The 15,470-nt window shown below is 48.8% G+C and overlaps 1 protein-coding gene across 1 annotated transcript in view; it reads left to right on the top strand.

The window, feature by feature from the left end:
* Window positions 1-15,470, top strand: part of WWP2 (WW domain containing E3 ubiquitin protein ligase 2) — a 159,429-nt gene that overhangs the window by 54,703 nt on the left and 89,256 nt on the right. The window contains exon 5 of the mRNA XM_002711669.5: window positions 14,560-14,697. Within this exon, the coding sequence (XP_002711715.3) occupies window positions 14,560-14,697 (138 nt within the window). The remainder of the gene's footprint in view (window positions 1-14,559; window positions 14,698-15,470) is intronic.

Here is a 15,470-nt window from a genome sequence, read left to right on the forward strand (position 1 = left end):
TCCTCCACTGCACTCCCTGGCCACAGCAGAGAGCTGGCCTGGAAGAGGGGCAACCGGGACAGAATCCGGCACAAGGGGCATCTTAACTGCTACACCAGATACTTGCCCCCGTTAAACAAAATTATTTAATAGGCAGAGACAGATGGACACAGAGAGATCAACCATCTGCTAGTTTACTCCCTAAATGCCTGCAACAGTTAGGGTTGAGCCAGGCCAAACCCAGGAGCCTGGAACTGGATCTGGGTCTCTGACATGAGTGACAGGGACTTAGCTACTTGAGCCATCACCTGCTGCCTCCCAGGGTACACACGAGCAGGAAGATGGAATTGGAACTGGATTTGGGACTTGGATGCAGTCATTCTGATATGGGATGTTGGAGTCCCAAGTGGTGTCTTAACTGCGACCCCAATCACTTGCTCCTACTCCCAATTTTTAAGCTTTTTATTATAGAAAATGTCAAGCATAAATAAAAGCAAAAAGAGCAGTGTAATGAACTCTCTTGTGTCCATTACTGAGACTTTATGACCATCACAGGGCCATTTATCAAAGATGTTCCATCTTTTGGGGGAATATTTGAAAGGGAACCTTAGACATCATGTTATTTCACTTGTCAACACTTCTGAATACATTCTAACTACTATGGAAATTAGAAAAAAAATGTATCCACTATGCAGTTGATGGAAGTTGAAAAAAAATAAGTTGTGCTTTAACGGTAAGATTATGACTTATTTCATAACCTTACCCTTTAATCATAACTTATCATTTTTCCATGGCTCATTTATTTCTTTGCCCTTACATTTACTTATTTTTACATGGTTTTAATAATAGCATGTACTGTATACTATCTTTTTAAGCTTAACATTGTAGTATACATAAAATTACATGTTGTATATGCTTTATAATCACTAATTAATTAGGTTATAATTCACTTATCAAAAACTGTAATTTCTAAGAAACCAATTTTTAAAAGGAGAATATTTTAAAACCAGAATTTTAACATTAAAATAATTTTCTAGGCAGACTCCCACATTTTGCTGTGCAAAGAACGTTTAAAAGGAGGTTTATTCGTGGAGAGCCTGCCTTAGCTGTGTTTATAAACATGGCCTTGATCCTGGGCAGCTGGGGGAGGTGGTGGGCGGCTGGCAGTTGCTGAGGCTCGGAGAATGGATGATTTGTCAGAGCCCGGCTGGCCCAGGAGCTGAGGGTGACGGCGTCATGCGGCTCCCCCACTCTGCTCGGGGAAGAGGAGCCGCGTTGACAGGCAGCAGAGACTTCCCCTGCCCAGATCCCCCTCCCTTTCCTTAATAACCTTGATATACACCACGACTTGACAGCCAGCGTCGTCCTGTTCCTCGGTTGTTGCTGGGACGGCTGTCTCTTCCCTGCTGGCTGGTGGCCGTGATGCGTGAGCGGTTCTGAAGTGTGCACGTGCACTTTGGCGAACAAGTGCAGTAGTCCCTGCTTGTACTGGGAATACTTCCCAAGAGCCCCAGGAGACCCCCGACACTGTGGGTAGCACCAAACCCTATATGCAGCTTCTTCAAACAGCTTGTGAAAAACACGTGTTATGGGAAAACTATGTGTGGATCTCAGTATTTCTCACACCAAAAAAAACACATTTTTAAAAAAAGATTTATTTTATTCATTTAAAAGAGAGGTAGAGAGGTAGAGAGAGAGAGAGAGAGAGAGAGAGGGAGGGAGGGAGAGAGGGAGGGAGGGGTCTTCCATCCTCTGGTTCACTCCTCAAATGGCCACAGCAGCCGGACTGAGCTGATCCGAAGCTAGGAGCCAGGAGCTTCCTCCAGGTCTCACACATGGATGCAGGGGCCCAGGCAATTGGGCCATCCTCTGCTGCTTTCCTAGGCACATTAGCAGAGAACTGGATCAGAAGTGGAGCAACTGGGACTTGAACCAGTGCCCATATGGGATGCTGGCACTGCAGGCCAGGGCTTTAACTCACTGTGCTACAGCGCTGGCCCCTAAATTTAGCTTTTCATTCCATTTTTCATGAACTTTTTAAAGAATACTTTTTTTTTTAAAGATTTATTTATTTATTTGAAAGAGTTACAGGGGCCAATGCTGTGGCGCAGGGGTAAAACCCTGGCCCGAAGCAACAGCATCCCATATGGGCGCCGGTTCTAGTCCCGGCTGCTCCTCTTCCGATCCAGCTCTCTGCTATGGCCTGGGAAAGCAGAAGATGGCCCAAGACCTTGGCATGCTGCACCCGCATAGGAGACCTGGAAGAAGCTCCTGGCTTCGGATCGGTGAAGCTCCGGCCGTTGCGGACATTTGGGAATTGAACCAGCAGATGGAAAACCTCTCTCTCTGTCTCTACCTCTCTCTGCAACTCTTTCAAATAAATAAAAATAAATATTTTAAAAAAAGAAAAAGTTACATGGAGAGAGGAGAGAGAGAGAGGCAGAGACAGAGCGGTCTTCCATCCACTGGTTCACTCCCCAGTTGGCCACAATGGCTGGAGCTATGCCAATCCAAAGCTAGGAGCCAGGAGCTTCTTCCGAGTCTCCCATGTGGGTGCAGGGGCCCAAGGACTTGGGCCATCTTCTACTGCTTTCCCAGGCCATAGCAGAGAGCTGGATTGGAAAAGGAGCACCTGGGACTCGAACTGGCACCCATATGGGATGCCGGCATTATAGGCAGCGGCTTTACCCACTACACCACAGTGCCGGCCCCTAAAGTACACTGTTCTTTGTTTTTTGCCTATACAGACCTATGAATGTTTAATTTATAAATTGGGCTCAGAAACAGGGTAACAATAATAATAATAAAATGGAATAATTATAACAGTATAGTCTAATAAAAGTTATTTAAAAGTCATGAATTGTTTATTTCTGGAATTTTCTGTTTAATATTTTCCAACCACAGTTGCCCCTGGGCCACTGGAAACCAATGGAGAATGAAACTGGGGACAAAAGGAGGCAACTCTGAAGAAAAATACAGGGAACCACGTGGGCCCCCAGGCAAGAAAAAAACCAGGGTGGTCAAGGTAGAGCAGTCTATTGTGCACCGAAATGAGGATGCGGGGCCTCTGGCCTCCCTCTTTTCTCTTGTAGAAGGAGAGTCCTCCTTCCTCCTCTCTACTTGGTGCTCTATGCTTTGGAGCCCACTCTTTCCTGCCTTCCTAGGAATCTTTCCTGAGTTTCCTCCTAACTGGCTAAGTCTTCTCTGTTTTCTTTGTAAGGTTGTTTTCATCTGTGTGACTTTAAATTTGAGAGTTTCCTAACGTCCCCACCATGTCTCCTCTCTCTTTCTGCATAACCACCCTGTACACGTGCCTCCTGGATGAGGAGCTGAGACCGGGCCCCTCTCTGAGCACCATTCCCATGTCTCGCCACTCCTGTGGATATGTTGGAGGCTCCTCACATGGCCCGGTCGACATGGCTCCTTGTGAACTTGTCGCTTCTTCCCCAGGCTTGTTGTTTTTCTGGGATTCTGTGTGTCAGTGTATGAGATCTTCCATTTGTACAGTTAAATTAGAGACCCTGCAGTCACTGAAGACTCTTGTCTACCTCCTTTTGTTTTTTTCTAAAGATTTATTTTATTTATTTGAAAAGTAGATTTACAGAGAGAGGCAGAGAGACAAATCTACCATCTTCTGGTTCACTCCTTGTGGCCACAACAGCTGGGGCTAGGCTAGGCTGGAGCCAGGAGCCAGGAGCTTCTTCTGGGTCTCCCACATGGGTGCAGGGGCCCAAGCACTGGCCCATCCTCTGGTGCCTTCGCAAGTGCATTAGCAGGGAGCTGGATTGGAAGTGGAGCAGCTGTGCCTTATGGGATGCTGACGTTGCACATGGAGGCCTAACCTGCTGTGCCACAGTGCCAGCTCCTGTCTGTTCCCTTTTCTAATCCATTTCCAGATTCTTTTGGCTTTTGCCTTTGCTTCCCTTGTTTTCTACCCTGAAGACTGGATGGGTTTTGAAAACACAGACTTATCTTACCACACTTTGATTAAAAACCCTTCCAAACTTTGCTGTTGCTCTTAGGTAGGGAAAACCTCAGCCCATGAGCCATCCCTCAGCTTTTTCCTGTTTGGATTGTGTGCCATCCCAGTCCCATTCCCCTCTGTTCGGGTTCTTGGATTCCTCCAGCGCATTGTGCCCGTGGCACTTCCTCTGCCTGGAGTGCTCGTCCTCCTTGCTGCATGTCACCCACAGCCTGCCAGCTGTGCTTGACACTGCAGAGCGCAGTGGGGTTGTCAGGTCCTTGAGAAGCCCCCAGTACCCTGACAGACTGGTCTCCAGCTGCTCACGGGATCATTTATGTCTTGGGTGAAACCTTTTCTTACACTTGTGAGGTTATTTGGTTCCTTCTGTCTCTCCCGCCGAATCGCGAGGTTCCCAAAGCAGGGCCCGTGTCCGTTTCCGTCTCCATCGTAAGCCAGCCTCGAGTAGTGTCTGGCAGACAGTGGGTACCCAGTAAACGTTTCTTGAGTCAATGAACAAAAAAGAGAGGGAGAAGTGAGTTTGCACACTGGCTGTGTACAGTGGAGCAGTTTTCTCTGGAAGAGCCGGTGCGGCCCCAGTAGACCAGAACTCTAGGGTGTGCGGGTTGGGCTCCTGGTAGCAGCCGACTTTTCCTTACACTCTGTGTTCTGGGAAGACCCTCCACGGCGGGAGTGTTGGGGGCCGGGTCCGCCTTGGTCCTTCAACAAGAATTCCAGTGTTTCCAGCCCTGTTTCAGCTTAGGAGAGGCTTGCTCTTGTTAGGCTCTGGCTGAGGTTGGAAGCGGTGCGACGTCACAGCAGTAAATCCTGGAATCCTCTGGCTTCTTTGACTGCAAAGGGGGGGATGTGAAAGGCAACTCTCTTTAGAGCTGGGTTGACTCCAGCCCAAAGGAGACCATTTATACTCTCTGCCCTCCTAGAATTTCCTCCGGTTCCGTTCCTCTGGGCACCAGTGTTGCACAGTTATGTGTAGAATGAACACTGTTAATGAATGCCCTACTTATTTTCACTTCCTTTTGAAGGGCCTGTGGGGTTGAAGGCAGAGGGAGGCAGGAAGGAGGCGGCTTGTTCCCCTGAGCAGCCTGTTCAGGCTGAATCAGTCACACCTTCCTCATTCTCCCTTAACAGTGTCCTGCCTTTGCGTCTTGTTCCTTTTTTCTTCAGATTTGCAGGTTCATTCTGATATTTGAGTTCTGTATTAGGATGAAACAGAAAGCAGAAAAGCTTTTTTTCCTTTGAAAAGATGTAAGTGTGTCAGTAGACGTGTGTTTAGGGGGTATAGGAGTGAGGAGGGGCAATAAATGATGAAAGGTCCTAAACTGGAAAGTTCTTCCATACATTCGTGTGAAACCAGCCAGGCAGGAGTTCTGGATTTCCTAGTGGGACTGCATTAGTAGTGTGGTTTTGCAGTTATGGTGCATGTAGTTTTTTCTTTTGTTGGAATAACAAAGGCAACTCCCATGCCCTATTTATACTTACTAGTACCCTATGAAAACAGCATATTAAAAAGTCCAAGAAATGGAAAAGATAACTCTTAGAGAAAAATATTACTCATTTTGGTTGCACATCCCCAGCTCTTCTCATTTGGAAATTATTAATCTGAAGCCACTTGTAAATGAAAAATAGAGTAGGAACTAGTCCCCTAACAACTTGATTGGTGTATTTTCTACCTTTTTGTATTTCAGTGGACTATACAAGGCTGCTTCAAAAAGGTTCATGGGAAATGAAATTAAATGGTGAATTTATTTTGGTACAGAAATTTTGAAATCTGTGTACACAAGTGGTCTTTAAAGAGTTCCTACACGGGTGGTCATTCAGCCTAGCAGTTAAGATGCCCGGTAAGATACCTGCATCGCACACTGGGGTAACTGGGTCCCGCCCCGATTTCAGCTCCTGACTCCACCTTCCTGCCAGTGTGTGTGGACCTGGAGGGGCAGCAGTGATCCTGGGTTCTTGCATCCATGTGAGCAACCTGGATTGAGTTCCCAGCTCCAGGCATCCGCCCTGGCCACTGTGAATATTTGGGAAATAAACCAGTGGACTGGGATTCTTTCTGTCTGTTTTTCTGTCTCTCTCTATCTTTCAAAAAATGATTATGGAAAACACATTGTGGAAAAACTACGCATGGATTTCAAGAATTTTTTTGCACTAAAATAAACTCTTCTTGTAATTTCATTTTCTGTGGGCCTTTTGAAGTGTCCTCGCATACATAATATTGAATTCTTGTCGTTTTTTCAGTTGGCTTACAGTCAGTGCCTGTGCGTTACGTATGCTGGACTGAGGAAGGAAGAAACTATTATAGAAAATTAAGAGAGCAGACAAATGCAGAGAGCAGCCAGCAACCCCCTTGTGCCCCAGCTGCCTCTGAATGGCCGCTGCTGTCCCGTCCACCTTCCCAGCCACTCCACTGGGTTAATTGTATGTAAACCCGAGATGTATTTCATGTACAGATATTCCAGTGTGTATCTCTGAACGGTAAGGACTCTTAAAAACAGTAACCATGATACCTAATTTTTAAGAAAGATTTATTTATTTATTTGAAAGGCAGAGTAAGAGAGAGAAAGGGAGAGACACACAAAGAGGGATGGAGAGATCTTCCATCTGTCATTTGCTCCCCAAATGGCTGAACTTGGGTTGGGCCACGCCAGTGCCAGGAGCAAGGAACTCCTTATAGGTATCCCATGTGAGTGGCAGGAATTCAAGTACTTGAGCCATCATCTGCCACCTTCCTAGGTGCATTAGCGGGAAGCTAGTCAGAAGATAAGGGATGAGTCTGGTGCTGTGGTGCGGTAGGTTAATCCTCCGCCTGTGGCACTGGCATCCCATCTGGGCGCCAGTTCGAGTCCCGGCTGCTCCTCTTCCGATCCAGCTCTCTGCTGTGGCCTGGGAAAGCAGTAGAAGATGGGCCCAAGCATTTGGGCCCCTGCACCCACGTGGGAGACCTGGAAGAAGCGCCTGGCTCCTGGCTTCGGATCAGCACAGCGCTGGCTGTTGCAGTCATCTGGGGAGTAAACCAGTGGATGGAAGACCTCTCTCTCTGTCTCTCCCTCTCACTGTCTGTAACTCTACTCTCAAATAAATGAATAAAATCTTTAAAAAAAAAAAAAAAGATAAGGGATATAAGTGTCCCAAGTGGTCACTTAACCCACTGCACTGCAATGTCAGCCCTATCCCTGACGCCGGTTTTACACCCAGAAACTCAGTGATTATTTTTTATTCTCATAAGCTATCTTCTTCTTTTTTTTTTTTTTAACTTTTATTTAATGAATATAAATTTCCAAAGTACGACTTATGGATTACAATGGCTTCCCCCCCATACCGTCCCTCCCACCCACAACCCTCCCCTTTCCCACTCCCTCTCCCCTTCCATTCACATCAAGATTCATTTTTGATTATCTTAATATACAGAAGATCAGTCATAAGCTATCTTCTGATGTATATTTCCCCTGTTGTTTTACAAAAGTTTTTTTTTTTTTTTTTGTAAAAAAAAAATAGTTTGAGTCAGGATCCAGGCAAAAATCAATATGTTCATTAATCTTCCCACCCCCTTTTTAAGATTTGTTTATTTATTTGACAGGCAGAGTAGAGTGAGAGACAGAGAAAGAAGTCTTCCATCTGCTGGTTCACTTTCCAAATGGCTGCAATGGCTGGAGCTGCACCAATCTGAAGCCAGGAGCAGGAGCTTCTTCCGGGTCTCCCATGCAGGTGCAGGGACCCAAGGACTTTTTTTTTTTTTTTAATTTTTTAAAATTTATTTGACAGGTAGAGTTATAGACAGTGAGAGAGAGACAGAAAGGTCTTCCTTCCGTTGGTTCACCCCCCAAATGACCGCTACGGCCAGAACTGCACCGATCCGAAGCCAGGAGCCAGGTGCTCCTAGTCTCCCATGCGGGTGCAGGGGCCCAAGCACTTGGGCCATCCTCCACTGCACTCCTGGGCCACAGCAGAGAGCTGGACTGGAAGAGGAGCAACCAGGACTAGAACCAGCGCCCATATGGGATGCTGGCGCCGCAGGCGGAGGATTAACCAAGTGAGCCACGGCAACAGCTCCCCTGGGGAGGGGGAGCCAAGGTCTTGAGCCATCCTCTACTGCTTTCCCAGGCCATAGCAGGGAGCTGGATTGGAAGTGCAGCAGCTGGATTGGAAGAGAACCGGCGCCCATGTGGGAAGCCGGCACTCAGGCGGCAGCTCTATCTGCTGTGCCACAGTGCTGGCCCCACTCCTTCCTCTTTTGACCCCTTGCAGTTTGTTGTTGAATTAGCTGGACAGTTTGTCCTGCCTGGTTTCCCACACTAGGGGTTTTGCTGTTTGTATCGCTAGAGTGAGTCACTGTGGCCCTCCATGTTTCCTATAAACTCGTGGATAGTCTTGATCTAATCTGTGTTAGTTTGTTCCTTTTGGAGACACCTGGTTTGTGCTGTCTCTGTCTTGGTAAGCTGGCTTTTCAAGAGTTCTCTGGCCCCATCTTTGAGACTTCCTGGATTCTTACCCCCACCCAGACCCTATGATCCAGCTTATTGCTGTCTTTTGACCTTTGTAAAGTAGCAGCATAAGGTATTGGTAGCCAGCTGGTGCTTGGAACAGAGCAGAAGGGCACAGTCCTGTAACTGAAGAAACACATTTGCTGATGGCTGAAGTTAGCATGAGCTCAGGCCTTTGGCTTCCGTGGTAGAGCTGCAGTCTCTTGCCAGCAGAATTTTTTCATTATATATGTTCCATTTGGTTGTAGTTGAATCTGACTTCCTCAACCATGCTCTCTCAGTTGGCACTTCTTGTAGCCCCTGCCTCTGATTTGCTCACAGCTGGGGGCCTTTGAGGCCTGTGCTTGGTGGGGAGTGGTGAGTCCTTCCTACCTGGCACATGCCGGGGGGAGGCCAGGGTGGAATTTTCTCAGACACTGTGTTCCTGGAACTCACTGCTGTTGTCTGGGCCCCAGCCACCATCTGCTGTAGCCTGGACTACGGTGCTGATCTCCTTGTTGGTCTTGCCTGCTTCAGCCCTGTTCCTCCCGCAGCCACAGCGATCGTGCTGCAGTGGGAATCCTGTTACTTCCTTGCTCAGAACCTGCTCATGGCGCCCATCATTCACAGTCTATGCCGAAGACCCTGCAAGGGCTCCAGGGCCTCACTCTGGTTACCTCCTGCTTCCTGCCTCCTGCCATTCCTTACAGGCTCGCATGTTCCCACCTCCACCTTGCCACCTGCTTTTCTCTTTGTGTGGAATATTCTTCCTCCAGATCCCTATGCTGCTTGCCCCATCCTCCTTTATTAAGTCTTTGCTGAATTGTCACTTCCCCTAGAGGCTCTTTTTTTTTTTTTTTAAATTTATTTATTTATTTGAAAGTCAGAGTTATACAAAGAGAGGAGAGACAGAGAGAGAGAGAGGTCTTCCATGCAGTGGTTCACTCCCCAACTGGCTGCAACAGCCCGAGCTGTGCCGATCTGAAGCCAGGAGCCAGGAGCCTCCTCTGGATCTCCCACGTGGATCCAAGTCTTTGGGCCATCTTCTGCTGCTTTCCCAGGCCACAGCAGAGAGCTGGATCAGATGTGAAGCAGCTGGGTCTCGAACCAGTGCCCATATGGGATGCCAGCGCTTCAGGCCAGGGCGTTAATCCACAGCGCCACAGTGCCCGCCCCCCCAGAGGCTCTTGTCACCACTCTCAGCCTCCCCAGTGGAGCATTTACTCCACCCCTTCTTTGTTTTATTATTCCCCTACACCTGCCACTCTTAACAGTATGCAGTTGGCTTTTTTTTTTTTTTTGGATAGGCAGAGTTAGACAGTGAGAGAGAGAGAGAGAGAGAAAAGGTCTTCCTTCGGTTGGTTCACCCCCCAAATGGCCACCACGGCTGGCGTGCTGTGCTGATCCGAAGCCAGGAGCCAGGTGTTTCCTCCTGGTCTCCCATGCGGGTGCAGGGACCCAAGCACTTGGGCCATCCTCCACTGCCCTCCTGGGCCATAGCAGAGAGCTGGACTGGAAGAGGAGCAACCAGGACAGAACTGGTGCCCCAACCGGGACTAGAACCCAGTGTACCGGCGCCACAGGCAGAGGATTAGCCTAGTGAGCTGCGGCGCCGGCTGCAGTTGGCTTCTTTTAAAGGTAACTGCATGTGGTCTATTTCTTGAAACTAGAATGTTAACATCCCAGGAGCCCAGGTTTTTGTCTGTCTTGCTCCTGTCACTTCGTGACTAGAACACTGGCTGCTCCGTGCACACACCTGACAGCCTGAGTCCAGCATCTGCATGCAGGGACAGCCGAGATGGCAGTAGGGGTGAGCCTCCCGTGCTCAGGGTGATTCTAGTCAGGGAAGTTGCTCTGTCTCAGCCACGTTCTCGTGCATTTCTTACTTTTTGAGCAATGCCTCAGAAGGCCATAGGAAGGCGTGCACGAAGAGAAAGGGCCTTTGTAGTGTCGTCAGCAAGTCTGTAGTGGAACCAGAGGGCCCCAGAGGTGAGGTGGCTAAGGTGCTATTTATAGCTAGGATTCCAGTATGTGTTTTCCAGCCACACTCAGGCCTTTCAGCCTCCCCGTACACTCTGTCACTCAATTAGCTAATGGTTCCTTGAGTCCCATTATGCATTGTACAGTCCCCAGCTCAGACTTTTTTTTTTTTTTGAAAAAGAGAATAATGGGGTGTTCTGTTCTCAGTGGTTTAATATTTTAAATAGCTTTGCCAATTAAAAAAAACCTTTTCTCAACTTTTTATGAGGAAATTTGCAAACATATGGAGCAGTTGAAAGAGCGTTACACTGAACACTGAAAAGCCCTTCCACAGATCCCCTGCTTGTTGACATTTGCGCACGTCCGTGTTTTGCTCTGCCTGTGGATGGATCCTTGGGTGGCTGTGCGCATGCTTCCCTTCCTGCAACCATTGAGGGTAAATTGCCGACATGACGCTTCACTCCTGCACAGTTGGCCTCTTCTCCTATGCAAATAAGTATAGATGTCATCATAATGTACTCTTGCCTCTGCCAAGAATAAGAACATTCTCATATAAACCATACAATTGTTACTGAGCCTGAGGACATTCACAGTAACTTCAGACCTCATCCGATACCCGGTCCATGTCCAGGTTTCTCCAGTTTTCCCAGGATGTTTTCTCAAGCCAAGGTTTCCCCAGAATTCATGCATGGCATTTGATGGTTATGGTTCTTTAAATTTAGAAGAGTCTCCCTCCGGACCCTTTAAAAGTCCATCTATTTAATGGCAGTTTCTTTCTGAAGATTCAAGTGGTCGCATAGATGCCAAATGTAGATGTGTGTGATATTCCCTCGTGAAGCCAACTCATCTGTTTCTCTGGCCCCTCACTTCATGTGGACTGGGTTGTAGGTTTAGGTGCTTGATTGAATTTGAGTTCAGTGCTTTTAGCAAGAGCACTTTAACGGTGATGTTGTGCACCTCCCACTGCGCCCCTCCCACCAGGAAGCACATGGTGTTAGGTTGTCTTGTGCTGTTGAAAAAATTTGTTATTTATTTGTTTTCATTTTATTTGAAAGGCAGAGGGACAGAGACAGAGAACTCTTCACCTGCTGGTTCATTCCCCAAATGCCTGCAACAGCCAGGGCTGAGCCAGGCTGGAGCCAGCAGCCTACAACTCCTTCTGGGTCTCCCTTGTGGGTGGCAGGGACTCAGCTACTTGAGGCATTACCTGCTTCCTCCCATGGTACACACTAGCAGGAAACTGGAGTCAGGAGTAGAGCTAGTACTCAGTCCACCCGGGTGCTTAGATACCAGTGTCCCTAGCCGTGTCTTTCACTTTTTTTTTTTTTTAAATAAAGATTTGAACCCACAGTCCCTGACTGCATCCACCTTCTTAAATTCTGTGCTGTATTTTTTTTTTTTTAAGATTTTATGTATTTTATTTGAGAGGTAGAGTTACAGACAGTGAGAGGGAGAGACAGAGAGAAAGGTCTTCCTTCTGTTAGTTCACTCTCCAAATGGCTGCAACGGTTGGAGCTGTGCTGATCTGAAGCCAGGAGCCTGGAGCTTCTTCCCAGTCTCCCACGTGGGTGCAGGGGCCCAAGGACTTGGGTCATCTTCCACTGCTTTCCCAGGCCATAGCAGAGAGCTGGATGGGAAGTGGAGCAGCCGGGACTCGAACCTGTGCCCAAATGGGATGCTGGTGCTGCAGGTGGAGGATTAACCTACTGTGCCACAGTGCTGGCCATGTCCTGTATTTTTAGATCTCAGCCAAATTGGAGAGGGAAGATAGTCCCTGAGGAGGAGGAGGAGTAATAATAATAGTAACCTGACAAGGCAATAATAAACGTTTATTATCTCCACGTTTTGGTGGGTCAGGGTTCGGGAGCAGCTTAGCTGGACAGCCTGGCCTGGAATCTTTCCCCAGGCTGTATGATAGAAGGCTCACCTGGGGTGGGGGGGGATGCCAAGGTAGCTTCCTCCCACTGCTGGCAAGTGGTGCTGGGAGTGAAAGGCCTCAGTTCCTTCCCATACTCCTTGGCTTTTGAAGGAACCAGTTTCCAAATTATATATGTTCTTTTTTAAAAACGATTTGAGAGACAGATGTATAAAGAGAGGCAGAAGCTCAGAAAGACTGAATGACGAAGCGCCTATCCACTGTTTTACTCACCAGATGCCCACTGTGGCTGAGACCCATGGGCCAGGCAGAAACAAGGAGCTTGGAACTCATTCTGGGTCTCCCATGTGGGTGGCAGGGACCCAAGTCCTTGAGCCATTACTGCTGCCTCCCAGGGTGCACATTAGCAGGAAGCTGGAGCCAGGAGCCAATGCCAGGATGCTAACTCAGGTACTCTGGTATGGGACATGGCCATCTTAACCAGTAGACCAAATGCCTTCCCATGCAAATGTAGTTGTGCGAATGTTATTTTATAGAAATGCCTGGAGGTTACCAGGCCCCTTAGTGAAACTAACCAAAAGAACAGCCTACTTGCCAGGAGGTGGAGAGCACTGTTAGAGGGAAGAGAGACCGAGGCAAGGAAAACATGCTTGTGAGGGCTTGGAAACACGGAGGACAGGGGGCTTCAGCGCATGATAGCAGAGCTATGCGTCGACGCAGGCCTGCTGCTGCTGAGTTCTTAAAGAGCTGTGCCTGTAGCCTAGAAGTTTGGTTCTCTTGAGATGGGGTAGGTTATCTCTAGAAAGTGCTCAGGCTTGCCTTTGTGCTAATGGAGACATTTGTAACAGGGTACTTCAAAAAGTTCATGGAAAAGTAGAATAAAAGATAGTGCACCTTCCTGAAGACCCCCTGTACATGACTTGGTTTGTTCTAGAAAACAAGCAAGATGGCTTATGATAATACAGTTACAGCTGTGAAACTAAATGAGGCCGGCTCCTTGGCTCAATAGGCTAATCCTCCGCCTTGCGGCGCTGGCACACTGGGTTTTAGTCCGGATTCTGTCTCGGTTGCCCCTCTTCCAGCCTAGCCCTCTGCTATGGCCCGGGAGTGCAGTGGAGGATGGCCCAGGTCCTTGGGCCCTGCACCCGCATGGGAGACCAGGAAAAAAAAAAAGCACCTGGCTCCTGGCTTCAGATTAGCGTGATGCGCTAGCTGCAGCACGCCAGCCGCGGCGGCCATTGGAGGGTGAACCAACGGCAAAAAGGAAGACCTTTCTCTCTGTCTCTCTCTCTCTGTCCACTCTGCCTGTCAAAAAAAAAAAAAAAAAAAAAAAAAGAAAAGAAAAGAAACTAAATGAAACAGTGGACCTGGTTGGGAGGGAGGTCCCAGTAGGCTATTGCAACACTTCTGTGGCTGGCTTTGAGAGGTGAGGAGACGCTTGATACCCTGTGGGAGTTCTCACCCCTGCTGGTTCTCCTGTAATTACTGACTGGCCTGAACTGGACGCCGCAGCTCCTGACTGGCCTGAACTGCACGGAGCTGCAGCGCTGGATTCAGTGTGGACAAACTCCACTGGAGCTGTTGAGCGTGGCCAAGCACAGTGGTGGGGGCCCTGCTGGCTCTCTGGGGCTCAGGCCTCTGCCTGCTGTCCGTTTGTTGTTTTTCTGCCATGGCTTCCCACCTCTTCTGCCCACAGCACTCAGTGTCCCTGAGGCCTAGGGACCTGGGTAGCTGGGCTGCGCGTCACCTCAGGGTTTAGCCGGCTGCTGCTGGCCCCTCTGTGGGCCTGCAGAGGGACTTCCTGTGTTGAACTTGCCTTGTTTTAAAAGTTCTCCCTGCATTTCAACGTGATGAAATTTTCAAGGCTGAAAATGTCAAGAACACTTTGTCACCCAGTACGGGAAGGGATGCTTCCCACGCCCCTCACCGAGAGATGGCTCCTGAGACATCTCCCTGAGTCTCCCACACTGCTTCTCTTCTTTTTGTCGCGTTCTTGGAACTCCTTCCTCCCTCCAGACACCTGCAGTGTGCCTGGTCTGCTTCATGGTCCCACAGGCGTAAACTAACACTAAAACCAGAAAGGTGGCAGTGCCGTAGCTGACCTCATTCCATTAGAAGGATTCCTTCCCGCTCGCTTTGCTGTGCCGTGAAACAGGTTGGAAACTGGAGAGAAGTGTTGCCAGGGAAGCCACAGTGGGTGAAACGGGAGCGTCTCACGTACAGAGTTGGAATTTGGGGTGCGTTCACTTCAGTCCATGCATGTTTCCTTTTGTGCCCAACAGTGGAGAACACGCAGCTGACTTTGAACCTGCAGACGGAGAACAAAGGCAGCGTTGTGTCGGGTGGAGAGCTGACAATTTTCCTGGACGGGCCGACTGTTGATCTGGGAAGTGTGCCTAATGGCAGTGCCGTGACTGACGGTGAGTGCCGCCCTGCTCCCCAGGGCTGTGCTGGGAGGGGGGGCGGGGCGGGGCGGGGCAGGGCAGGGTGGGGAAGGGCGGGAGGTGCTGAGAGCTCAGTTCTTGACGAGGTGTCTTGGTTTGGATACTGCTTGGCTGGTCCTGGCCCACATTTTGTCCTGACTGTTCTCAGCCTCCCAGATCAGAATCACAACATGGTTTTTCAAGGACTGCTTTCTGATCAAGGACCAAAATAAATGCCGTGTCCTTGTAAGCGTCTTATCCTTGGGTTTGAGGGCAGAGAAAGCCATCTTTTCAGCCCACGTGGACTTTGGAAAACAGAGTGTCTTTATCATTTGGCCCACTTTCCTTCTTCCCAGGACTGCTAGACTCCCAGCAGGTCGAGAGTGCTGTTAGGAGGCAGAGGTGGTCAGGGAGGGGATGATGTGGCCTTCTGGAGATGCACCCCAGCAAAACACAGACAGAAGTGGGGCAGCTGGAGGGTGCCTCTCTGACCTGAGCGTGCCAGTGTGCTTCTTTTGATCTCCTCTGAAGTTAGTCACTTCTGGGTCTAGCAGGAAATGATTTCATGAAGTCTGAGGTCTGAAGTGGGTTGGGTTTCTCCATAATTTTTCTCATTAAATGTTTTGTTAGATGTGAGGTAGCCGCTACACTTTCCAGGCCCCAAACAGGCTTTCTGTAGCTTCAGGATGATGGAATTTGAGTTCTAATTCAAGGGCAATTAGGGTGGAATCCGGGTGGTGGATGAACCTTGTCTGCTAACAATCTCCGGG

This window comes from Oryctolagus cuniculus, chromosome 18, assembly GCF_051225735.1.
Source record: "Oryctolagus cuniculus isolate XC-2025 breed Fujian yellow rabbit chromosome 18, ASM5122573v1, whole genome shotgun sequence".
In the NCBI taxonomy this organism is placed as follows: Eukaryota; Metazoa; Chordata; class Mammalia; order Lagomorpha; family Leporidae; genus Oryctolagus; species Oryctolagus cuniculus.